The 27,211-nt window shown below is 44.0% G+C and overlaps 1 protein-coding gene across 1 annotated transcript in view; it reads right to left on the reverse strand.

The window, feature by feature from the left end:
- The window catches only part of LOC130879898 (deleted in malignant brain tumors 1 protein-like), a 112,237-nt gene that overhangs the window by 19,455 nt on the left and 65,571 nt on the right, over positions 1–27,211 (reverse strand). The window contains exons 25-44 of the mRNA XM_057778724.1: positions 27,107–27,139; positions 24,876–25,029; positions 23,115–23,332; positions 21,573–21,884; positions 20,367–20,426; positions 19,508–19,546; positions 18,371–18,682; positions 17,879–17,902; positions 17,179–17,223; positions 15,616–15,930; positions 13,757–14,071; positions 11,901–11,930; positions 6,040–6,078; positions 5,835–5,870; positions 5,694–5,738; positions 4,168–4,203; positions 3,604–3,639; positions 3,460–3,498; positions 2,799–2,837; positions 2,587–2,622 (exon numbers count right to left, since the gene is read on the reverse strand). Coding sequence (XP_057634707.1) covers positions 2,587–2,622; positions 2,799–2,837; positions 3,460–3,498; positions 3,604–3,639; positions 4,168–4,203; positions 5,694–5,738; positions 5,835–5,870; positions 6,040–6,078; positions 11,901–11,930; positions 13,757–14,071; positions 15,616–15,930; positions 17,179–17,223; positions 17,879–17,902; positions 18,371–18,682; positions 19,508–19,546; positions 20,367–20,426; positions 21,573–21,884; positions 23,115–23,332; positions 24,876–25,029; positions 27,107–27,139 — 2,163 coding nt within the window. The remainder of the gene's footprint in view (positions 1–2,586; positions 2,623–2,798; positions 2,838–3,459; positions 3,499–3,603; positions 3,640–4,167; positions 4,204–5,693; positions 5,739–5,834; positions 5,871–6,039; positions 6,079–11,900; positions 11,931–13,756; positions 14,072–15,615; positions 15,931–17,178; positions 17,224–17,878; positions 17,903–18,370; positions 18,683–19,507; positions 19,547–20,366; positions 20,427–21,572; positions 21,885–23,114; positions 23,333–24,875; positions 25,030–27,106; positions 27,140–27,211) is intronic.

A 27,211-nucleotide genomic window follows, 5' to 3' on the forward strand; every position in this document is an offset into this window, starting at 1 on the left:
CCAACCAGTTTATGATTTATGTAGACCTCTGTGTGTTTATTTGGGACTAACTGGCTGTGGAACCTGGTGGGACAGAAACCTCAGTCAAAAACTTGCCTTGAAAACTTGTGACTCTGAGATTAATTCTCAGAACCCATGTAAAGTTGCCTGGAGTAATGTGTAGTTGCATCCCAGCACTGGGAGACAGAGGCAAGAGGAACCCCATGCCTGTATCCAGTCACTCTAACCTATTTAGTGAGCTTCAGGCCAATGAGAGAATCTGTCCCAAAGGAGATGGATAGCGCTCCTAATATTGAGGCCCAGCATTGTCCTCCAGCATCCAAATACATGTGCAATAACACTATTGTGTACATACACTATCACAGATGCATGCACTATCACACAAGAGCATAAGCACACACAGAAAATTGATATTTTTGCATTTTAAATCTTTGCACAATGTAATCCTTAACTGGGGTTATTTTTTAATAAATATAATATGACAAACTATCTGAATATACAAGCAGCACAATAAGGGAATCTATCAGGTGGAGAGCATGCTTCTGTTGAAGCTGAAGAAATAGCTATAGACCCATAGGAGATAGGCATACTCTGATTATTTTTCTAATGAAAAGTAGAGAAACTCTGATTATGTTTAAATTACTAGATGTGACAAGTTGAAAACATTACCTGAAGAGGTCTTTTCTGTTGAGGCTGATGATTCATCTGTGTGTAAACCCCAGAGAACAGAATGATTTTTTTTTTTAAATAACTGTCTTTCATTGATCTTTGCATTGTGGCATATGATTTAAGTATATTAATTTCTTAAATATAAATGACAAACAGGAAAACCTTTTCTGTTGTTAAAGGGTCATACATTTTGTTGACAGGACATGCAGAAATGAAGTTGTAAATGAGCGCGAAGCTTTCTCCCCATTGGCTAGCTTCTACAGTGTTTGAAGATGCCATGCAAGCTGCTGGGGAGAATCAGCAGCATTCCTCACTGTAAATGCTGCAGGCTGCAGTACTGACTTTCCAGGCAAGATATGTCCACTGGTGTAACAGTGGCATGACTGTTGTAGATGTAGTCAACTCTTTTCTGATTGGATGTGAGGCTGCTCCATGAGTTCTGTACCATAACGTACCAGAGGTGATGGGTTCTAGTGGCAAATCTATGGTTGCTGTTTAGCTCAATGGATGTGACATCGTCAAATTGACATCTCAGTGATTGTGTTTTGATGAGTACTGGTTTCAGCTTCGGTCAACGAACCTCTATTTGCAATGGTTAGTAGTTACTGTAGAGACTCATAGCTGGTCAAAGTCATGATAACAAGTAACTTCAATGCTCAGCCTTAAATTGGGCACTTCTGTTTCCTTGCCAAGATCAGGGAGTAGCATGTAAGGTAGACAGGTTTATCATGCTTTCATATAAGGTTATAGTTGGTTCTAATGACTCATACTTCATCATGAAGAACACATTTAAAAAATTTAAACCAAAGCAAGTATAAGAGCTGGAGGAAGAGATGAAGTGCTGTGGAACATTGTTTTCTGGATATGGAGTGGCACAATTGTACTCTTGAGATCTCCACCAATGAGTTTATCTGCACAAGTCATGAAGTCCAAGGTTGAACATATAATCATTGTCCTGGAAGTGGGAGACTCATGCGGCCTGCCACTCCTTAAGGGTCCATACAAAATCTGATTGTTATGGGAGGAGAGACATTTACTTGAGTGGCACAGCCACTGCTAAGTTGCCAATAATTTCAGAAATAACCCTCAACTCTGCTTCTCCAGTAAGCCAAGTCAACTCATTGGTACATAAAGTGAAAAGGCAGCAAAGTAGAAGAGGTCATTGCTGGGAAGAGGAACAGGATTAGGAGGAGTGTGAGGAGGACCAGACGGAACACTGGGTGTGAGTATCATTAAATATGCTACATACACACATAAAAATATCATAATGGAATTCACTGTTATATATAATTAAATGTTATTATAAAGGGTGAGCTGGAAATATTGCTTTATGGTTAAGACTGTGTACTGTTCTTCCAGGGGACTCAAGTTCATGTCCCAGCACTCACATTAGTGTCTTGCAGCTGTCTTCAACTCCAGCTCCAGTTGGATCCCAAGTCCATGGGCACAAACACTCATATGTACATAAATATATGCACACCCAATACACATAGTTAAGATTTTTTTTAAAAAAGCTTTTCATTGTCAAGACAACACTGTAAAGGATTTTTACCAGTTGCCTCTCCACTCTTCCCTTCTTCTGAGGCTGAAGACATATCTATGAGCAAAGAGAAGAGGAAATGTATGTGTGATCACTTTCCAAAAAGAAAGAGGAAAAACTGGGATCGTGTTTCACTTAAGAGCTGTAATGGGATGAAAATATCACCAGAGGAGACCTATGCTGTGGCTGATAAGAAATTCATTTCATTTAGTTAACCAGAATATTGAGGACATTACCAGTTGGAGAGCTGGGTTCTGGTGAGGCTGAAGAAGTGTCTACAGACAAAGAAAAAATAAATATTTAGAGAATTTACCAAATAGGAAGAGAAAAGGCTGTCATTTGTTTTAAGCAAAATCATGACAAACAGAAAATATTACCAGAGGAGGTATCTTCTGTGGAGACTGTAGATGCATCTGTATTGAAAGTCAGAGAACAGGACATTTTGAAATGAATAAAATTATACTGGGTTTGGTTTTTTATCATCTTTACTTTGTAGTTAATGTGGTCATTAAATAAGTTTTCTGTCTAAATATACCATAACAAATAAGGAAATTCTTCACTGCATAAACAGTGCAATGGAGTACTTTACCATTCGGAGAGCTTGAGTCTGCTGAGGTTGAAGCAGTGCCTATGGACAGAGAAAGAAGTGACATGGCTAGGTCCTTTGCCAAACAGGAAGCATAAAATCTTTGACTGTATTTAAGATGTACGACAGGCAGAAACATTACCAGAGGATGACTCTTCTGCTGATGAAGATGCATCTATATATAAACCCGAAATAGGATGCTTTAAAATTAGTATATTGGACTGGGGGCTTGGCTCAGCGCGCAAAGTGCTTACATTATAATTGTGCTACTTGAGATCAATCCAGGGCACCCACATAAAAATGCTGGGAGAAGTCGTGTGCACTGTCTTCCAAGCAGAGTGGACACAGAGCAAGGAGGATCCCCAAAGCTGGGTGTTCAGTTGCCCTAGCCTAATAGTGAGCGCCAAGAGAGACCCAGCCTCAAAGGGGGTGAACAAATGTTCCCAAGGATGGCGTCTGAGGTCATTTTCCAGCCTCACACACACATGCAGAACGGTGCTCGCAGGCTCCATACAAACATCCATAAGCGTGTGAAAGATGAGTTTCCTTCCATTGGGCTTTGTTTGGTGGTCAGTATGGTTATTAAATAGGCTCATGTTCTAATTACAGCATGACTGATAAGTAATTCATTTCATTTAGTTAAACAGAATATTGGGGACATTACCAGTTGAAGAGCTGGATTCAGCTGAGGCTGAAGAAGTGTCTACAATCAAAAAGGATATAAATATTTAGATAATTTACCAAATACGAAAAGAAAGGGCTGTCATTGTTTAATGTAAAAACATGACAGACAGTCAGAGAGCATTACCAGAGGAGGTATCTTCTGCAGAGCCTGAAGATGCATCTGTGTAGAAAAAGCCAGAAATTAGAAAGTTGTAATCTTAGTGTCTTGGTATGAGAAAATGTCTTAGTAGGTGCAGCACTTGCCTTGAAAACTTGTGACTCTGAGATCAATGAGAGACCCATCTCAAAGGATGGATGAACTGTGCTTTTGATACTCAACATTGCCCTCCAGCCTGTGCACTCAGGTGTAAGAGCATCAGAGCAACACATGACTGCATTCACGTAAGCACGTGAGCACATGCACACAGGCGTACACTTATGCACGCATGTGCACACAAGCATCCTTTAGTCATTGCTTTGTGGTCAGTGTGATCACTAGTAGGCTTATTTTCTAAACACAACGTGGCAAATAAGAAAACTCCCTAATTAGTAAACCATTACAATGGGGGACTGCTCAGTTGAAGAGCTTGCATCTGCTGAGTTTGAAGAAATCGCTGTAGGTAGAAAGGAGGAGATATACCTGGATTCCTTTGCCAAATAGAAAGAGGAAAATCTCTTAATAAGAAAATTGACAGTGAGAAAACATTACCAGAGGAGTTATCTTCTGCTGAGGCTGACGATACATCTGTGTATAAATCCAGAGAACAAAATGCTTTAAAATGAGTGGCTTTTGTTGATATTTATTTTGTCATCATTATGGTCTTTAATGAGGTGCATCTGTTAAGTCCAACATGACAAATAGGAAAAGCATCTCTATTGCTGAAAACACCACACACTTTGCTTGTAGGACATGCAGAAATAAGGCTGGAACTTAGCTGCCAGTTTTCTCGCTGCTGGCTAGCTGTCACAGTGTTGGAAGTCACTATATAGATTTCTGGTGAAGAACTGTCATCAGCACCATTTCTCAGCTGTGAACCCTGCAGGCTACAGGGTTGACCTTCCAGGAAAGATGTGCCTGCTGTCACAAGAGTGACATAACCGGTATGGGGGTAACCAACCTCTTTCTGGTTGAACTCAAGGTTGTCCACGTAGGAAGTGACATTTATGTCTGGTACTGTAAACCTAACCTGGAGATGTGAAAATTATTAGTGCTGAAGCCATTTCTGTTGTATTGCTAGTGAACATGGTGTGCGTACCAATTTTTCTTTGAAATGTTTACATTTATACCCATGGATTAGCACAGCTGTCAGCTTTGGAGAAGCTACTTCCTGTGGTTAGTGGCTACTGCACAGACTCATAACTGGTCAAAGTTCTAACAGTCAGTCAGCACTGAACGGGGCATCTGTATCACCCGTTCCAAGTGTCAGGAAACGCCATGGTGAGAGGGTGGCATGAAGAAAATGAGTGTTAGGAGAGCGTGGAGTGTGGAGGAGAGCGTGGAGTGTGGAGGAGAGTGTGGAGTGTGGAGGAGAGCGTGGAGCGCCAGGAGAGCGCAAGGAGAGGGGAGAGCGCGAGAAGAGCGCCAGGAGAGCGTGAGGAAAGTGCCAGGAGAGCGCCAGGAGAGCGCCAGGAGAGCGCCAGGAGAGCGTGGAGTGTGGAGGAGAGCTTGGAGCGCGAGGACAGCGCGAGGAGAGGGGAGGACGCCAGGAGAGCGCGAGGAGAGCGCGGAGTGTTGTTGAGGAAACTTAAGTGTTGAGAAGATGAATGCTGGGCTCTCGAATTCTCTGCAGCTGTGATTATCTGCACTTGATTGGGCTTCTCCTCATCCCATTGTAGAGGAGGGAGGCGCTCCTGAGACCTCACCCCTGCCTGAGTATACATAAGTCCTGAATGGTTGCCGGGAGAAGGAGACATTTTCAGGGGTGCAGCCCTTGGTAAGTTGCCAATGATCTTTCAAATAACTCCCTCCTGGGATCTCTTAACAACCTGACTATTTAAACTGACTAGTTCATGAACTGAAGATAAGAGCATAGAGTATGTCCAAACTGGGGAGAGAAACAAAGATGAGAGAGTGTGAGGGGAGAGGAGAGAATAATGAGGGATAATATAGTGTGCAGTGTATGAAAATACTACAGTTAACCTTGTATGCATAATTAATACAGGATAATAAAGACTTACAAATACAAAACCCACGTTTCATTAATTAAAATACAACAGCACAGTGAAGGACTTTACCAGTTGGCTCTCCACTTGCCGCGTCTGCTGAGGTTAAAGATGTATCTGTGCACAAAGAGAAGAGGAAATGAACAAACAGAAAGAGGAGAAGCTTTGACTATGTTTAACAGGAAATTTGACAGTCAAAAAAACAAAAATTACCAGAGGAGGCATCTTCCATGGAGGCTGAAGATGCATCTGTGTGTAAGCACAGAGAACAAGATGCTCTAACATGAACACACAATACTTGGGCTGTCTTCACACCCTTTACTTTGTGGTCACTGTGACCATTCAGTAGCTTCACTGTCTAAAGACAACATGGCTAATAAGAAACTCATCTCATTAGCAGCACTATGTGGGCCTTTACCATTTGAAGAGCTTGTTTCTGCTGAGGTTGAAGAAATGTCTACAGGCAAGGAGAAGAAAAGGCACAGCCAGATCATTTACCGATTAGGACAAAAAATCTCTTATTTTATTTAAATTAAAAAAACATATGGCAAGTGGAAAGTCTTACCAGAGGAGGTCACTCCTGATGATGAAGAAGCGTCTGTGCATAAACCCAGAAAAAAATGAGACTTTAAAATTAATGTCTCGGGTTGGAGGGATGACTCAGCTGGAGAACCTGAGCTCAATGCCCAGGAGTTACCTAAAAACGCTGGGAGCGCTGGTGAGTACTGGTAATCTCAGTGCTGGGGAGGCTGAGACGTGGGAACCCATAAGGCTCACTGGCCAGTCATTCAGTCTAGTTAGTGAGCTCCAGGCTAGTGAAAGACCCTATCTTAAAGGAAGTGTTTGATATTCTTAAGTATGACACACAAGGTCCTGTTCTAGTCTTCACATACAAGAGCACCTGTGCATACACATGTACCTTACATGTGAATATTATTACACATATACTCGGAAGAAACGAGTGACTTTCATTGATCTTTACTTTGAAGTCGATGTGATCCTTAAGTAGGCTCATTTTCTAAAAACATGACAAATAAGAACATTATCCCATTAGTTAAATAGCCCCCCAGGAGACTTTACCAGTTGAGGAAGTCACATTTGCTGAACTTGAAGACACATATATGGATGAAAAATAGAAGAAACCTGTCTAGGGTCAACTACCAAACAGAAAGAAAAAAGTCTCTGGCTACTGTCTTAAAGAAATGTGACAGTCTAAAGACATTACCTGAGGATGCTTCCTCTTCTTCGGAAGATGAAGATGCATCTGTGTACAAACCCGGAGACAGATGCTTTAAAAATGAGTGTCTTTTCGTGGATGCTTGCTTTGTAGCCAATATGATCCTTAAGTGGATCAATTTCTAAATATGACATGACAAATGAGGAGTCCACCTCTATTGCTGAAGACACCACAGACTTTGCTTTCTGGGTATACAGAAATCGAAGTGGAAGTGAGCTGTAGGCTTTCTTCACCGTGGCCAACTGTTACCGGGTTGGATGGTCTTATTCAGGCTGTTGGAGAAGCACTGTCATGAACAGTCTTAGTCTGCTGTGAATTCTGCATCTGACACTACTGATTTGCCAGGCAAGATGCACCCTTGGTGTAGGAGTGGCACGACTGTGGTGGGTGTCACCAAATCTTTTCTGCTGGGATCTGAGGCTGCTCCCTGGGAGTCTAGTGCTGCAAACCTGCTCAAAAGCCCATGATAGAGGACATGGCAGATCTAGTGGGACAGCTGCTGCTGTTGTCTTGCTACATGGAATTGATATGGCTGCCGAGTTGACACCTAAATTATTGTTTATGCCCATACATTGGTGTTGGCTTCTACTTTGGCCAGTGAAGTTTCTTTCTGCAGTGGGTGGTGGTGACTGCGGAGACTCATAACTGCTCAAAGTGCTAACAACCAAGGACTTAAATGCTCAGCCCTAAGTGGGGCTGTGTCATTCTCTCCAAGATCAGGGAACACTGTTGAAGAGGAATTGGGTTGATCTCGAGTTTCATTAAGTTTGTGGTTAATTATGAAGATTTATACTGCATTTGAGGAATAAATAAAAAACTTGAAAACCCAAACAGAATATAAGTGCCAGAGAAGGCTCACAGTGATTTGGCATGCGGTCTTCTGGGCATGGTGTGCCTGTGGCTCTATCGCAACTTCAGCAAGCATGACTACCTGCCCCAAGACCTGCACCAGATGGAACCCACTATTATTCTGTCATGGGGAGCGGACACTTATGAGGCCCTTCCCCTCTCTAAGTAACTGATGGCTAGGGGAGGGACAGACGTTTTCCTCAGTGGTCTGGCCACTGCTCCTGCAAACAACCCCTTTCTATGCTCCTGTAAGTATCCCAATTCATAGTCACTACTTCACACACACAGAAAAGCCACGTGAAATTAGAGGGGGAGATCAGTGGAGTGTGGGTACCAGAGAGGGTAGTGGGGTAAATATAATAGAAATATATTTTACTTTTAAAATGTATTTTATACACATATATGTCAGAGGTCAAAATTAAGCCATATATATATATATATATATATATATTTAAACATGCTAGTAAATTCCTTCAAAAACAAATGCATCTCTTCAGCTAAGCAGTACTATGGAGGACGTTACCAGTTGGAGAGGTTGCTTCTTCTAACACTGAAGGGGTGTCAATAAACAAAGACAAGAAGAAGCTTACTTATGAGCACCCTTCAAACAGAAAGATGAAAAGCACCTAGCATATTTAACTTTAGGAATATAAGCTGAAAGTATTACGGGAGGGGTGTTTCCTCTCCTGCTGAGACTGGAGAGGCATCTGTGTAGAAACCCAGGAAACAGGGTGCTTTAAAATGAGCAGGGCAATGCTGGCTCTGTCTTTTCTTCTTGGCTGATACGATCACTAAGAAGGGTCATCGTCTAAGTACAACATGACAGATAAGAAACAACACAACAGGGGACTTTACCATTTGAAGGGCTTGCTTCTGCTGAGGTCGAAGATGTGTCTACAGAGAAAGAGGAAGAGGCAAGCTTGGTTCATTTGCTTAATAGAAAAGGGGGAACATTTTACACGGAAAAAAACCATGGCAATCAGAAAACATTACCAGGGGAGGTCACCTCTTCTGCTGAGGTTAAAGACATGTCTGTATGTAAGCCCAGTGAGCAGGAGATTGTAGCCAGAGTGTCTGGGCTGGGGAAGCGACTCAAATGCAGTATAAATCTTCATAATTAACCACAAACTTAATGAAACTCGAGATCAACCAATTCCTCTTCAACAGTGTTCCCTGGTCTTGGAGAGAACGACACAGCCCCACTTAGGGCTGAGCATTTAAGCCTTGGTTGTTAGCACTTCGAGCAGCTATGAGTCTCCGCAGTCGCCACCACCCACTGCAAAAAGAAACTTCTCTGGCCAAAGTAGAAACCAACACCAATGTATGGGCGTAAACAACAACTTAGGGAGCACGCTTGCCTTGAGAGCGTAAGAACCGGAGTTTGATTCCTAGAACCCACACAGAATCCCAGGCATGCTGGCATGCACTTATAAGTCCAGCACTGGGGAGGCAAAGACAGGAGGATCTCTGGGGTTCCCTGGCCAGACTAGTCTCATTGGTGAACTCCAGGCCAAGAGGAGACCCTGTCTGTAAGGAAGTGGTTGGTATTTCTGAGGGAGACATCTGAGATTGTTCTGTGGTCTATACACACATGCACAAATATGTGTACACATATGTGCCTTTACACAAACACACACTGAGGCTTTTGTATACACACGAGTATACATATGCTTGCATGCATACACATATGAAATGAATGTCCTTTCATTGATCTTTATGTTATTGTCAGTATGATCATAGAACAGGTTCTCTGTCTAATCCTACACAATGAATGAGCAGCCCATCTCACTAGATTAAACAGCACAATGGAGACTGGATGCCCCATTGACACTGGATGGATGTCAAGGAGACTCAGTGATGTGAATAGTTGTTTGTCTACAACTATCCCAGAACCAAAAAGAACATTCAGATTACCAACTGGAGTGGCTATAACTGGAGCAGTTGCCAAAGGTCCTGTAAGTAAGAAAAGGTAAGTGGTCAAATCCTATTAAAGACCAAGAAAACAGAACACTGACACCTGCCTGCCTTTTATTTATTTAATTAAGTTATCTTGATAGCCAACTCCTGTGTGCTAGCACCGCGCTAATGCTGGAGAGAACATCAACAAAAACTACATTAGAATTCAAGTCCTCAGAAAGAGGCCTGTCTTATGGTATTAAGATCAAGCATTTCATAGGGTGGTGTAAAATTACAGTGATGACAATTGTGTGTGTGTGTGTGTGTGTGTATGTGATGTGCGTGTGGTGTGATGTGATGTGGTGGTGTGTGGTGTGTGTGTGATGTGTGTGATGAGTGTGTGGTGTGTTTGTGATGTGTGTGGTATGTTTGTATCTGTTGTGTGTTGTGTGAGTAGTGTGTATGTGATCAGTGTGCAGTGTATATGATGTGTGTGTGGTGTATGTGATGTGAGTGTGGTGTGTGTATGTATGTATGTATGTGGTGTGATGTGGTGGTGTGTGTGGTGTGTGTGATGTGCGTGATGTGTGTGTGGTGTGTGATGTGTGTGGTGTGTTTGTATCTGTTGTGTGTTGTGTATATGATGTGTGTGTGGTGTATGTGATGTATGTGTGTGATGCTTGTGTATGTAGTCTGTGGTGCGGTGTGTGTGGTGTGTGGCCAAGGAGCTCCCCTCTCTCTCCTAATCCTCCCTTCCCCTTATTCCCAGTTCTGGGTCTGGTTCAATGAGACAGTCTGCTCAGACAATGACAACCGCTCTCAAGCTGTGTGCTCATTTTACCCCCTGTCATGGCCAACACCCTGCCGTCTTACCTGTGCAGTGTGGTGGGCAGAGGCCATTGTCAGGTGATGACAGGTGAGCTGCTTCTACTGAAGTGGGAGTGATGGCTGATACAAAACCCAAGGGGGGGGTGTTAGTCACCTGGTGAGAAGTTCTCATTGCACATTCCACCTTTCCTGCAGTCTGCCTGTGCTGTCGGGAAGACTGCTCTGAGGTCGTTACTTCATGTCCTTCTGAATAAGAGTTTGAACATCCAGATTCAAAGCACACAGCCTGTGCTAGTATAAATTAAGTCTTTCCTGAGATGAAACTTCTACTTGTATGATCCACTTATGGGGAAGAATATCACTGTTTGTGTTGGGATACAGTACAATGGCATCTCAAAAGGCATTGGTTGAGAGGGCACTTTTGCTCCATATGACTATTGTAGCATCTACTAGAATCCCTGCCATTGCCAATATGGGGCTAACCCTCCCAGTCCTTATACCCCCTCGCCCAACCTATTTTTACCCCTACTGTACAGTTGGTAGGATGGCCAGAGGGCCAAGTGCTAAGGGTATGCAAAAAGCATAGGCAGGCTGTGCGAGAGGCCCTGTGGGATGGCCCATATGTATGCAAGCACTTGGCTTTGTCTATTACTTGAGATATTAGTTCAGCCAGGTGACTGTGGGGAGCCAGGAGTAAGACTGTACTAGCTTGGTGAAATCTCAACATCATATTATCCCTGCTAGAAAGAGAGTGGGGAAATGAACAGAAAGCTTACCAGCTGTGAGGACTAAAGTTGCCACTGGGCTTGAGGTAGGAGCTGTTGAAACAAGCACGGTAGGAAATTTGTAATTAAGTGTCATCCTTGTCAATCAAGTTTATTTATAAAAGTAAATGGCCCTGTCCACAAATGTGTCCTGATACACTTCTCTGTTTTATAAAGTTAAAGGAAATGAACAGTAGCTGGAGCCAAGAGACTGGCTCCTAGTGTCTGTGTAACAGATCGTGCGACCCCGGATGAGTCCTGAGTCTCCAAACTTCGGCCTCTCCATGGGAAAGGTCTACCCTGTGGATCAGCGGTGTCTGTGGCTTCTTTTAGAAACACAGACTCCTGGGATTGAAGAAGTGGTTCAGTTGCTAAGAGCACTTATTGATCCAAGAGGTTTGGTTCCCAGCACCTACATGCTTGGCTCACAAACATATGTAACTCTCTGATGGTCTCTTGTGACTTCAGCTAGCACCAGGCACAAGCATGTGCTCATACATTCACGCAGGTGAAGTATTCATGCACATAAAACAAAAAGAAGAAAAAGAAGTGCAGACTCTTGGATTAAAAATCTGCATTTTTAACAGAATCCCAAGCAAGCTTTGTGCACATTAAAATCCATGAGGCATATGTTATACAAACTGAAACCTTAACCAGGTAAGGCAATCTACACACTTTGAGAAACAGTGAAGACAGACTTCTTACCGGGTGAAGTTGTCATCTCTGTGGCTGATGCTGAAATGGAAAAGCATACAGAAACTTAGGAGATCATTTTTACTTAAAAAGTTGACACATGAGATATATTCAAATTCCATACAAACAGCTTCTGGAATGTGGAACTAAATCAAAAGACAGAGTTTGAGGTTGCTTTCCTGTGTTTTCATTTTTGTGTTCTTTGTTGTTTGTTTTTTGATAAGGTTGAATAAAAATAAGGATGCATGAAGGCAGGAAGTTAGAAATGTTCATTGGATGGGGCACAGGTTGTTCCCCTGAGATAGGTTAAGAAGGCCACTTCTCCGGTACAATGAAGAGGATGTGTTTTTATAGTGGCAAATTACTAGGTGCCTTCCTCATTCCACCCTTAGACTGATAAGGCTGACTTCTCATTTATACCAAATTATGATTGTAACACAATATTGAATTGTCTGAACACTGGAAGAAAAGTCTTTACAAATATAAAGTATGTTATCATCCTATATTCAATCTTTATTCAAATTTGATTATATTATATTATATTATATTATATTATATTATAGTTAACTGTATAAGTGATTGCAGCTCTCCTTCTGAGACACAGGAATGGATGCTTTTTTGTTCTGTAACCACATTCTCGGTGCCTAGAGAACTCTGCCTCATTCATAGAGTGTGTATTAAACAAGCAGTCAGCACAGAGACTCTTAACTGGTCAAGGTGCTGAGAATAAGTGATTATTAAATACTCAGCTTTAAACTGGACGTCTATAACCAACCCCTCAAGGCTCAGGGGACTCTGAGGAAGAGGGGGCAGAAAGAATGTAAGAGCTGGAGGGTGGGGCCGTCATGTCTTCTAGGCTGCTCTCATGACTCACTGCAGTTATGACTGTCTGCACAATATGAAGCCAGCAAGCTCAGTCAGTACACCAGCCGGCAGTATCAACCGGACTCAGTGGATTACATAAAAAAGAAAGAAAAAAGGAAAGGACACGAAAGGAGGGAGGGGACATGGTGGGTGGGATTGAGGTATTCAGAGAAAGTGGGAGAAGACGTTGGGGATGGATATGATGAGGACACCTTGACTGAAATTGTCGAGGACAAATAAAATCTAAGAGAAATGTACATTAAATAAACAGATGAATGACTTAAACTCTCTTATCCTAATCTATGTGCTATCTAAGAGATTCTTGGCCGTGGTTGTTTTCATTTCATCCCATTTTTCTCTCTATTTTACTTCCTGTTGAGATGCAGCAAAAGAAAACATAATGCATAAACCTTGTTGAATTAAACAAAGAAAGAAGAAACAGCAGGAAACCATCGCAAATGAGAGACCAAAAGGAGCCTAGCCAGTTTGGATGTTCACCTTCCTAGACCTGGATGGAGGGGGGAGGACCTTGGACTTTCCACAGGGCAGGGAACCCTGACTGCTCTTCAGACTGGAGAGGGAGGAGAAGAGGAGTGGGAACTGAGATTGGTATATAAAATAATAAAGATAGTTTGATTTCTTTTTTAAAAAATAAATTTAAAAAGAGAATTCTCAAGACCAACACTGAAAGTCAGCCCCAGAGCTCAGAGCAGACAGCACAAGGAAAATGCATCACTGTAGAGGGTAGTGGACAGAGCACCTTGAGAGTCCTCAAAGACAGGACAGTCTGCAGGCCTTTACGGGTAGCTCATGGGTGTTGAATCAAGCAGGGCTCAGCAAGGGAGGCCAGGTATGATCAGGTGGACTCCCACTGTTCCAGAAAGCCTTAGAACATCAAAACAGAGCCTTGGGCACAATTAGCAGGTCCCAACAGGATCCAAATGTTCCCACGTTAATTTCCAGGACCTACACCAAGAATCATTGTCAAAGCCAGCAGCAGATACCTGAGCAGATGACACCGGCGTCCTCATGATGGCCACAGTTGTGGACAGACAGGCCTTGGTGCTGGCACTGGCCTAGCGAGGTCTCACTGCCCTGGCACCGCACGTCATCCAGGAAGATGCTCCCCATGCCCTCTCCAAAGTGGCCATTCCCAAGGGCGCTGACGCCCTCCCCACAGGCCAGCTGCCGGCACACCACGTGGGCATCCTCGATTCCCCAGAGGTCATCACAAACAGTGCCCCATGTGCCATTGTGGAGGACTTCCACTCTCCCTTCACACGGGTTCTTTCCATCCACCAACCTGATCATGAGTTGACCTGGGGGAGACTCAGAGGTTAGTCCTGGTATGTCATAGCCATCAGGTGGGCTTCTCTTTAGTTCTGAACACAATCCCTCTATATCTCAGAACAGTGGGAACTTTGGCCTGCTGCCACTAGGCCCCACAGGACTACACTGAATTAACTGTTCTAAATGCAGTAACTTCTCTGATTTCTTATCTCTGGTCTAAAAATGTGTTATTACAATGATAATCATATCCTTGAAACCAAACCACAAAATCCATAGGTTTATGGTTTAAATGTGTCAAAATCAAGTTTCTTTCTCTTTCTTTCTTTCTTTCTTTCTTTCTTTCTTTCTTTCTTTCTTTCTTTCTTTCTTTTTTTTCTTGTCCCTTGGTGCAATTTCAAAGCTAAAATCATCCCAGAAACTAAGAGAAGACGTGCAGTAACAATCCATATGAATAGCCTCTCCTCCATTTCGGCTTTCTCCTTTGTAATCCCAGGGAAGCTGAGCTCTAGTAGCCAGTGAGAGTATAGGCAATAACCTCGGGGAGGTTCAGGGTTAACCAGGAAGTCATAAGAGAAGCAATGAGAGTATTACCAACTAAGGGAGCCACTTCTGCCAAATCTGAGGCAACACCAACAGCTGGAAGAGACAATGAGAAGCATTCACATCAGTGGAGGAAGTTCATCTGATAAAGTACCACAAGCCAAGTGTGCAGGAATCCTTGTCATGTCCATGTGAGGGGGCACACATGTGATTTGGTCATATGTTAGGAGCCAGTCCATGCTGACGATGACCCTGGGCCACCTTTCCCACACCTGATTTATTAATCCTCACTGAGAACATCTTTTAAACTTACAAGCAGGTGGCACTAAGAGATTTGTGGCCAATAATTAGGAAATGAGAGTTTTTAATCTCCTGGCACCATGAAGCTAACTCTTCAGCTATAAACAAAACAAGATAAGCAGCAAACTGATAGACTGGTGGAGACAGCCTCTCCTCAGCTCGATTTTGATACCATCTCCCCACCTCACCTCTGCCTGGCCCTCTAGGGGTAAAGAATGAGTTGTTCCGGGAAGTAATGAGGCCTGGCAGTACTACAATTAATAACAAAACAAGGTTACGGAGGTTTTGGTCAAGTTTTTTGAGTGGTTACATAAACTTGTGTCCTGTGGCCAGAAAGTCCCGACACTGGCAGTCAGCCACGAGGAGAGTCGAGCTGCCTGAAGTCTCATCAGAGGACTTATGAGATTGTTGTACAGAGAAGGACCATTCCCAGGAGTTAAAAACTGCCCTACGGCAGGGCATCACTCTGTCTTTCAGGTTTATGATTGATTACAAGACTTGTGTCTGTAATGCCCGGAGAACAGGCTGTGACAATGGACAATGGGCCCTCATTTCTTGACACCTGGGTGACCAATACTGTTGGCTGTTAGAGTCCCAAGGACGCTTGAGAGGCATGGGACCCTTGGTGCTAACTCCAGGACAAGTTCGCCCCAGCAGGGCCCCGTGTCCTTCTGTGTGGCTCTCCCTGGTTTGTTGCTTGGTAGGAAAGTGGAGTCCAGCAGAGATTGGGTACCTGAACAGATGGCTCCTGCATCCTCATGGTGATCACAGTTGTGCACAGACAGGCCGAGGTGGCGGCAGTATCCTAGGTTGCTCTCTGTCCCCAAGCATCTCACGTCATCTAGGAAGATGGGGCCAGAGCCATCGCCGAACAGGCTGCTCCTGGGGGCTGCCAGGGCCATCCCACAGCCCAGTTGTTGACATACCACTTGGGCGGCCTGTATGCCCCAAAGATCATCACACACAGACCCCCAGGTCCCATTGAAGTAGACTTCTACACGGCCCTCACACTGGCTTCTCCCGTTGACCAGTCTCACCAGCTGCAGATCTGCAGGAGCCAAGGGCCAAGTCAGTTGAGGGTCCTTCCGTGATCAGAGGGAACAGCATCAAACTAGAGAGTCCTAGCCTGTGTACAGCCTGCTGTTGGGGTAGCACCTGTCTATGAACAGCTATGCTGGCGTGGAGACCTATATACATACACAAAGGAATACATATGACCACTTTCCTCCCTGGAAATTTCATGTGTTTCTCTCTATGCTGGATTACCCTCTGGACACTTTTGTTATGGGAATAGAGGTCACAGACTAGCATTGAGGTAAAAATACCATGCTCCCATGAAGCTGTTTCCCTAGGCCTCTTTACCTTTTCTTTTGAGATAGGAATCTCACTAATTTTCCTGGGCTGGCTAGATCTCAGTCCCAGCAGGCTTTGAACATAGAGTCCTCTTGCCTTAGTTTCTCTACAGCTGGGTTTCCAGGCCTTGGGACCCCTGCTCAGGGCTCACCATTTTCAGGGCCCTTTCCCATTATCACTTTTTGAACAACTGGAAACAACGCATCTGCAGGCCGAGGGTTGAGATTGTATTTCTAACCTGGTTCCCTCAGATAGGACTCAATTTACAACATAAAATTAGATGCTCAATACTTGAATCTAGAAAACCTAGGGTCTCTATCGGAGATACAGCGTCCCCAAGGCCAGGTGGAAATTAATCAGGAAAAAGACCCTCCGAACTGAAAGTGATGAAGTGGATTCTCAGAGTCGGAACCCTCAGAACTGGGGTGGGCTCTTTCCCAGGGCTGACTAGAGCCTGGCCTTTGAACATAGGATTCTGCAATTGAGATGGGCAGGTAAATTGGCTCTCTCAAAAAGACCCTCATAATAAGATTAGCAACATGTCACAAGCTTGAATAAGCTTCTTTGCCATGTAATGCCAGGTCTATAGGCCATGGAAATAATGTTCTCTGAGTGTGTGTGTGTGTGTGTGTGTGTGTGTGTGGTGTGCATGTGTGCACTTGCACGCACCTGTATAGGCTAGATCAGATGTCACCCCAGGTTTATTTTCTTCTGGACACGTTCTACCTTGTGTTTTTGAGAATATAAAGCCTCTTATTTTTACCTAAAACTGGATGATTGGGCTTGACTGGCTGGCCAGCAATCCCCAGGAAGCTGTCTGTCTCCACTTGTCCCAAATTGGCATGTGCCACCATGCATGGGTTCTGAAGATGAACTAGACCCTTGTGTCTGCATGGCCAGCACTCTACCTACTGAGTCCCAGACTGTAAGGGTAGCGAAGTACCTATTGGATGGAAACCGTGTGGATGTTCCTCAGGAGCTGAAGTGGCTGTACAGGTAAGAATGGGGTAAAAGTCACCATAAATACATTCCAAACAAATAAAAGGCAAGCTCATGTCCTTAAGTGCCATCTAAGTCACATAAGTGAGTTTGCCTTTAAGCAACCCCTCTGAGTAGCTGATCAGATCACTTCTGTTATAAATGCAACAGTGGCTTAGGCATGTGTGTATTACTCTCCATAAGAACGAGGCATGAAGTTCATGTTGGAATCATGAAGCTGTGGCCTCATGGTAGGTCCTCACCCTCAGTCACCAGCTTCATCCCAGTTCCCGTGTGTAGACTGCAGACTGAGTAGGATCACTTCCCCCAGGGTCACCTGCCTCTGGGATCAGCTGCCCCCCTCCATAACCTCCCAAGGCCTCTGCCGCATGAACATCTATCTGGGGTCAAAGGCTGGTATCACGGCTTCCTGCTGAAATGTGGTATTCGTGTCCAGAAGGGATGGCACACCAGTTTGTTAACACCCCAAACACCTTTCCTCTGGGTGCATGGCAGGTCCCCAGGGACTGGGGGACAGCAGTCTAGATTTCAGAGAATTATCAAAAAAAAATATGAAAACTCAGAAGAGAGACCCAGTGTGGTAACCCTTTTGGTAAGTGCTAGCGACGGGGCAGGAAATACAGTGTTCATGAGCCCATAGATACCTGGATGTCCAATAGCTTCAGAATCTGTAGAGAAAAAGAAAACATGAGATGACTATGAGAAACCTGAGCGGCAGGAAGGGCATGGAGTCTGTTTAATTATAGTTGAAGGAAGCTGGGGGTGAGCAATCCTCCTTAAGCATCCAAGGCTGTGCCCTTTGCTCTGGGGTGTCACTCACCTAAAAACCCTGCACAGGATTCTGATAGAATGAAACTTAGTATAAAAAAAAATTAAAACAGCTAGCACTTTTGTGTAACTTATGGTTTCTCAGATACTCGGTTAAGTACTGTATGTGTGTTGTCTTATTAATGCCTGCCAGCTTTATGAGGCTAGTACTATCATTTTCTTTATTTTATGGCCAATTAATCTCTTCAGACCTTCAGTTTGGGCAAAGAAACCCACCGTCCTGCCCATGGAGGCAGGCTTGAGGTGTGCCAGCCTTCGGGCTTGGCTTGGGGAGTTCTGCAGCTGGTCTAGGATGGGCCTGCTCTCACCTGCACAGATGACACCAGCATCTTCCTGGTGCCCGCAGTTGTGGCTGAGCCAGTTGCTGTGAGGGCACTGTGCCAGGGAAGACTCCCTTCCCGTGCAGTTGACATCATCAAGGATAATGCTGCCTGACCCAGGGCTAAAACTGGTGCCTGGCAGGGCAGATAAAGCTGGACCACAGCCCAGCTGTCTGCAGACCACCTGGGCATCTTCTATGGACCAGTTGTCATCACACACAGTCCCCCAGGTGTTGGCATAGTACACCTCAACGCGGCCTTCGCACCTTCTTGTCCCGTTCACCAGCCGCAGATCCAGACCTTGGTGGGTAATCCAAGACATTCCCCTGAGGGTTCATTCCCAAAGACTGCCAGAAATAGCAGCTATTTCCTAGGAGTTGTGCATTGACAGTCAAGGATGGCAAACCCACTTCCCTTTCATTCATTTCAAATCATTTCAATTCTTGTCCTTGATTCCACTTCATGTGTTTTAAAGACTGTGTTTGGTAAAGAAATGATTATTTCATGGCCTGCTGGACCAGGAACTTGCCCTGTGGGCCACTTACTGTAAGTTGTAAGTCTTAGTTTCTGGTAATCACAAAGTTTCTTTTATTTTTATTTTTTTAAAATTTTCCATGAAAAGCTATGCTAGCTGGAGTGTGTGTGTGTGTGTGTGTGTGTGTGTGTGTGTGTGTATGCTGATTAAGGGAAGATAGCAGTAGACACCAAGATCCAGTGTGCTTCTTGTGTCAAGATATTCCAGGGAATAAGAAGGACAGTCGTTGCATGCTGATGCCCATATTCAAAGGTTCTCAAAAGAGAATAAAAGGTCAGAAGGTGGCCAAGTTATTTCCTAAGTAGAGCTTGGTAGGGACAGCAAGTCACCCTGAGCTCAATAGGAGCCACCTTCCACACCGACCCCCTGCAAATTATTCTTGCTTCTTGCGGTATTTTCTTGCCCCAGATTTTCTACATGGCATTCCCAGTCCTCCTTCCAGCAGCAGCCATCAGCAGGGCCAGCGTGAGCTGGGAAGGAGGGTGGGAACAGACAAGATCTTCAACAAGGATGTGTTTCCCCCAGTCATGCTGGGATCTGGGCTCAAACACTACAAAGGAAAGGCAACTGAGGAGAGAAGAAAAGGTTACCTGTTGAAGTGGACACCGCTGGCTGCTTTACCAACAACGCTAAAAATGGAAAGAAAGCAAAAGAAGAAAATTATACCACATCTTTGTTAAGTGTCAAACATCTTCAACCCTTGGTCACCTTCTAGTGGGCTCTCCACCTTTGAGACTAGGGCTTTGAATGACATCCCTTCCAGTACATCTCTCTGTAAAGAGTAATCCTTCCCTCCCTCACTCAACATGTACACAGTGAATACAACTCGTCCATAATCCCAAGAAAAACAGAGCCTGGGGATTAACTGATCTTTTAAAAATAGATCCAGTTTGAAGACAACAAAGCATCCTTTGAGGACCTCTGACACCAGAATAACTCAAGATGACACTTCCTCCAAAGGCTTGGGACTTCCTTTCTCCCGATTCTTCTCTGCATGCTGAACTCTGCTCTTAAAGACCTGCCCTGAAGAGCCACTAAGTTTGAAATGAGGCAACTGCTAGGTCCCAAAGAGCCAGGAACACATGAAAAAGTTAATGCTTTTAGCTACTTTGTTCTTCTTTCTGCCAGGTAGAAAGCAGTGTGTAGAGGGAAATGCTTACAAAGCTCTGGCCTTGGGAGTCAGAAGATAATGGTTGATATCTACCCAGTATGTTCTGTCATTGCTAAGCACAGTGCCAGCCCTCCCTCTGTACTAGGAAAGTCACCCAATCCCAACATATCCTGAGGATGCACCCACCTCATCCAGAGGAGGAAATAGAGACTTGAAATAGTTCAGACATTTGCTAGATTTAGTGATGATGAAGACAGGGTGTTTGGCCCCTAAACCACTACCCTACTTCCCAGTGTAACTTCACCAATGCAGGTTACAGCCAATCAATCAAGTACAACTGACATTATCTGAAATCATATCACGGACAGGAAATGATGGTACTGGGCCAGACAGAGAGGCTACGAAAGACACAAGCAGAGTGAGGGGGTCACCAAGTAACGTCTATTCATCCTTTCCAATCCCACAAGTAAGCCTGATTATTTGAATTATTTGTTTGGGAGAGATACCAAAGCCAAATGTATCCCACCTGCACATCAAAGAGTGACTCCAAGTCACCTCCAGAGCTTCTAAATATCTAGGTTCATTCTGTCCCAATAATGGATACTAGAATACAGGTTTCTTTCCTTTTTATGCACTGTGACCACAGGGAGAGTACCTATATGATGTGTCTGTCTTGCTAGTTGGTTTGGTTTTGTAATTCTTATTTTTAATGTATTAAGCAGTGGATCAATTAGAGACAAGATCCCACATAGCCTAGGCTGTGTAACTGTTGTTTGGGTACTTGGAACTGAGCCTTGATCCTCTAGGAGAGCAGCTAGTGTTCTTAAACATTTAGCAATATCCAGGTCCTATCAAATTTTCAAAAAAATTTCTGGTTCTGACAATGATTTCATTGCCATTGCTTGTAGTGGTTTTATGGTTCTCATAGGCTCATATGTTTGAATGATTGCTCCCCTGCTGGTTGAAGTGTTTGGGGAAAGAACAGGAAGTGTAACTTTGTTGAAGGAGGTATGCCCCTGGGGGCAGGCTTTGAAGTTTGAAAAGCCTAAGAAAACCCTAATTAACTCCATCTGCTTCAGTGTGGATCAAGATGTGAGCTCTCAGCTACTGCACCAGCTCCATGCCTACCCACTTGCTGTCATGCTCCTCACCATACTGGTCATGGACTCTAGCCCCTGGAACCATGAGCCTCAAATAAATTGCTTTCTTTTATACATTATTTTCGTCAGGAGTATTTTATCATAGCAATAGAGAAGTAACTAAGATAATGTGTCTATATTTAAGTATGGTCTATTCACAGGATGTGGCCCTAGCTTTCTGTTTAAGCTGATGAAGTTTGAAGCTTCCTTGTAAAAGAAACTCGCATAGTAAAGATTCAGATTAAAGGAAATGATAATTAAAATCACACCTTGACTAGCTTGGGGGTAGACTGGGAACAGAGGCCTGGGACTATCCTAGATATCCTTCCTGATTTATGTGTGGTGGCACAGGAAACTCCCAGAACTGGAGAGTCATGAACCCATCTGGCTCAGAACCCAGCCCACCTGAGCAGATGACACCAGCATCCTCATGGTGGCCACAGTTGTGGGCAAACCAGCCACTGTGCAGACATTGCCACAGTCTGGCTTCTGTTCCCATGCATTCAACATCATCCAGGACAATGGGACCAAGGCCTCGCTCAAAATGTGCTCGGCCAGTGGCTGCCACGGCTCCTCCACAGCCCAGCTGGCGGCACACCACCTGGGCATCTCTTAGGTCCCAGCTGTCATCACACACTGTGCCCCAGCTGCTGTTGTAGTAGAGCTCCACACGGCCTTCACATGGGTGGCTGCCATTGGCTAGCCTGAGTGCCACATCTGGAAAAGCAGACAAGCTGGGTCACTGCCCTGAAGCTTCCCATGTGGATGAGCAATGAAAGTAAGGAGGACATGATCTCTGCCTTGGTTAGCTTTGAGGGCTCAACCCTCACACTTGGTGGGGAACCTTATGGGTTAAAGCTGGCTGCTGAGCACCTTGGACTTGATGCAAATGTGATATTTGCCCCAGGGGATGCTAACATCCCCCTTTACAACGCTGGGTTACTTTTATATTTCACAGAGCTCAAAGAAGGCTTTCAATAGCCTTCTATAGTGTGCCAATAATTGAGCATGGAAACACTATCACTCCACCATTTGTGAACTCATTATTAACATAGTTTTGAATAGAACAGTTTCTAACATGGGGCTAGCTAAGTCACCTTTCTCCTAACAGTTATAATCTCAGAAGATGTCTGCCTCTATGTCCAGAGCAATGTACTCAGCAATAAATTGCTCCAACTCACATCTCAGGAGCTGTGACTGACCAGAAGCTTGGAAAGCATTCTCAGATGGTGTGGGACAATTGCCTATATTCTGTCAGTTATGTTTTAAATAAAGGCTGATTGGCCAGTATCCAGGCAGGAAGTATAGGTGGGGAAACCAGACAGGAAGTAGAGATGGGACAATGAGAACAGAATTCTGTGAAGAGGAAAACCCATTCCTCTGCAATCCTGCCCAGACACTGAAGAAGGAAGGTGTGGCCTACCCTGCTGAAAAAGGTACCGAGCCATGTGGTTAACACAGGAATAATGGGCTAATATAAGTTGTAAGAGTTAATAAGAAGACTGAGCTAATGGGCCAATCAGTTTATCATTAATATAGACCTCTGTGTGATTTCTTTGGGGCTAAATGGCTGTGGTAGGACAGAAAGCAGGCAGGACAGAAACTCAGTCAACATTCAGATCCCTAGCTCCTAGCTCACAGAATGTCCAGCCTAGTGCAGTGCTCAGATCCCTAGCTCCCAGCTGACGGAATCTCCATCCTAGTGCAGTGCTCAGATCCCTCGCTCCCAGCTGACGGAATCTCCATCTGAGTGCAGGGCTCAGATCCCTAGCTCCCAGCTGACGGAATGTCCATCTGAGTGCAGTGCTCAGATCCCTAGCTCCCAGCTGACGGAATCTCCATCCTAGTGCAGTGCTCAGATCCCTCGCTCCCAGCTGACGGAATGTCCATCTGAGTGAAGTGTCACCACCAAGCAGGATCAGAGGCTGAAATGATGAAAGGACATACCTGGGTCTTTCTCATCTTGCAACAGAGACTCATAAGATGCATAGAATCCTATGTTGGTGACAATGTCATCACTGTGGAATACCACACTCATGTGGCTCGAAGAAGAGGTAAATACTGGGATGGTTTCTGAGCAGAATCTCCCCAGGGAAAACGATTCACTTTGTGGACCATCAAAAATCTCAATGAAGTCGTAAGGGCAGCCATAGACGTTTTCTATCCTGTGGATGAAATGGCATCATTCAAGCTCCTTTCCTTGGCTTTTTTCTCCAGAAGTGACTTCCCAGATGGCTGCAGGAAGGGTCATGAAAAACTGTTCATACCTCCTCCCACAGTTTGGAAGAGTGCCTGGCCCTAATGATGTGGGTAAATGTACCTGTACATTTCCAAATATATTCTTTTAGTTTTGTATTGAAGAAAAATATTTTCACACAGTTTGTTCTGGTGACATTCCCCACTCCCACCCCCAGTTCCTCTCCACTCACAGTTTCACGCTTTTTCTTTCTCTCTTTAAAAGAAAAGCAAGCCAGGAACAAATCACACACACACACACACACACACACACACACACGTAACAATATATACAAGCAAAAGACCAATAAGCCAAAGAAATGTCTAAACAAAGCAATTTGAGACAAAAAAATCTCCAAAAAATACCATTAAATTCATTTTCTTTTGATTTGGTCACATTTCAATTTAATAATATCTTTTCAATGTGTGCTATAAACTCATGGAATAAAATTTAAGTGATAATGATGGCTTATGGAAGGAAGGAAAATCTCCCATCCTCACTGATGCCTCCACTTTATCCCTCTTCCCAGAAGCAGTTCTTTTTCCTTCCATAAGAAGCTTACACAAGGATGGTGGCAGATTTGACAATTGTCCACTGTTTTCTTGCATCTCATTCTGCAGCAATACTGACTTAGTCTGTGAGTTACATGTGGCTGTACCAAATATCTGTTTAGCAGATATTTGATTAATCCCAATCTACTGTCTCTGTGTCTCTACATACTCTCTTGTACTCACAGGACTTAAATTCCTGGGGTTTCTGTACTCAGACTTTTGATCAACATTTCTAGGCACTTCAAGGTACAGCTCATTTGGGAGAATTATAGCTTTTTATGGTTTATATAATATTTATACATGCATGTACAGTGTGCATCAAGACCGGCCCAGTTCCTTCCCTTCAGTTCCTTTACTAGCTCCCTCCCTACTGTTCTCCCAACTTCACAGACGGTCTTCTTTTAAATTTTATTTATTTTTACCTTTTTACCTTTTTTGTTTTGTTTTGTTTTGAGACAGGTCAGGCAATGTATCTACGGCTGATCTTGAACTCACAGAGAACTGCCTGCTTTTCCCTCTTAAATGCCAGGCTAAAAGGCATATGCCACCACATCCATTTTTATTTTAAATTTGCTACCCACTGAATCCATTTTGTGCTTTCTGTGTGCGCATGGGTATGGGACCTTCTACAGGAGTGTGAGTAATCTCTCAGTGCCTGTATCCACAAAGAAAATACTCTCATTCTCCCAGTAACCACTAATTGCCAACAGCTTCTCAGAAAGGGGCGGGACTTTGTGAGTCCCTCACTCATGCATGTTGGGACTGTGGCTGACTTGATATTAGATAAGTCTTGTACATGAAGTTTCATCTGTTAGGAGTTCATGTGTGCAACTGCATTGTTGTGTCCGGCAAAGAGGCAGTAAAACTGATGTGTACAAAGCCAGTTAATGATAACTGTATAAGCAGAAAATATTCACTCACTTGACCACTTCAAAGGTGAGTCTGATGTGAGCGCTGCTATCCACTTGTATGTCCCAGGCACAAAGCACATTGGTGGGATATTTCTTAGGATACCAAGGACTGGAGAAGGTGCCTGAACTATTTGTGAGCAAACCACCACATTGGAAATTTTCATCTGTAAAAAAGTGAGAAAATCTCATGAAGAAACATGGTGCTTTTTGTTTTGTTTTTAGTGAGGTGAAGAGGAGACACAAGAAAGCAGAAGTAAAAAAAAAGGCTGAGTGTAGGGGGTGCACACCTATAACCCCAGCACTGAGACTGGATCTCAATGTGAAGTGGATGTGAGCTGGACCAACAAAGAGTTGTAAGGGAGACTTAGGCTAGGAGTGATTTCTTTTTTGTTGATGTCTTTTTTCTTTGGAGAGAGAGAGAGAGAGAGAGAGAGAGAGAGAGAGAGAGAGAGAGAGAGAGAGAGAGAGACCATGCACATACAAGTGTGTGAGTACACAGCCTGTGGAGAACAGAAGACAATGGGTCCCTTGGAACTGGGGATATAATAATTTCTAAGCTGCCTTATGCAGGTGTTGAGAATAGAACTAGGTCCTTGGCAAGGACAGCAAGTACTCTTAAATGATGAGCCATGCCTCCAGCCGGAAAAAAACTCTTTTTTGAGACAGGCCTAAAGTGGTTGAGGCTGACTGTACAGCTAGTGGTGACACAGAACTCCCAAGATCATCCAGCCTCCACTCCTGAATGCTGGAATAGGCATGTACCATCTTGGCTTGTTTTGCACAATGCTAGGAACAGAACCCAGGGCTTCCTGTGTGCTAGACAAGCTCTCTTCCAACTGAGCTACATCCCCAGCCTCAGCGTCAACCTTCTGGCAGATGAAGACCATTCTCTCTGTGATGGGAAAATGATAGCAATTGAACAGGCCTTATGCACCCAGGTCCCCAGATAGGTTTATATGTGCAAACCACTATGCTATACTGTAGAAAAAACAACTCACATTAGATCACTGATTCTCATCCTGTGGATTGCATATCAGGTATCCAGCATATCAGATATTCATAATATAATTCACAACAGCAGCAAAATTACAGTTTTGAGGTAGCAACAAAATAATTTTATGGCTGAGGATCACCACAACATGAGGAGCTATATTAAAGGGTCACAGGATTAGGAAGGTTGAGGATCACGAATTGACGTTATGAAAATAAATATTTGAGAGGCTATTTTAAACTGATTTAGCATCTGAGTTCCTACATAAAGAAACCAAAGTCACTCAGTATAGGTTGTCGTAACTTATTAGAAATTGCCAACTCACCTCTAAATAGGAACCTCCCACTCTAGTGCTCCAAAGAAAGACATTGGCACACATTCACCAAGCAAACATTGGCCTTGCCTCCAACCTCACCCTGTCAAAGCCTGGCGTCTTGGTGACGCCCCAAATAAGCCCAGCTAGCAGATTCTCAATTTAAAATAGTTATTTGCTCAGCACAAACTCTTTCAAGTTCCAATGCACCAAAGCTTATCTTTTAATAATTATATACAAATTGGAGCCGAAATCGAGACCAAGGTGAATTCTGCAGTTAGTGTCAAACTCTCGGATTTGGTGTGTGATTAGCTGTAGACTCCTATGTCACAGCTTCTTATGTATTAAATATGAGAGGGCGTCAGCCAGAGACAGGACGAGTTCCAGTGGAAAAGCAGCACATACAAGAAGATCTGCAGTACCTGTCATGATGTCACTGGAGGAGTCTATAAAAATGCACAGAAAAAAAGGTCATGATCAAGATTTGTATGCATATTTAATTTTTTCCTTAAAACACAAAAGACTATTGACCTTTCGAGGCACCCATTCCCCTGTGCCCAGTGAGCAGAGCTGGCCCTGACTCTTAGGAACTTGCACAGCCACTGAAGACAACCAGGAACTGCTGGTTCCTTGCTCCATCTAGAATCTCATGACATGACCACCACTGCCAGCAGCTGGTTGGTCCTCTCTCTACTGAACCCATAGCCAAAAGATTTCATCTCTGTTGGATCTGAGCTCTTCTCTTACTCTCTCTCCTCTTCCCACCATCTGCAGCAGTTCAGCCCCACCATATTGTCACTGTCATATGTTAGTGCCTTTGGTGATTAGAAACAGACTCTAATTGGGCCCTCCCCTCTAGCTTCAGAACTTGAATGGTAGCTGGGATTTTCACCCATGAGGGCCCTGGCAACTGAGTACATATATTGACGGGCAGTACCTGCTGGTCCTCTGTTTGGTGTGGCATCAATACCTATTCAAAGACAAATGTCAGAGTAAGAGACAGATTAAATAAAGTGGTCACATAACTCCCCATAAAGATCAG

This window comes from Chionomys nivalis, chromosome 8 (genome assembly GCF_950005125.1).
Source record: "Chionomys nivalis chromosome 8, mChiNiv1.1, whole genome shotgun sequence".
NCBI lineage: Eukaryota > Metazoa > Chordata > Mammalia > Rodentia > Cricetidae > Chionomys > Chionomys nivalis.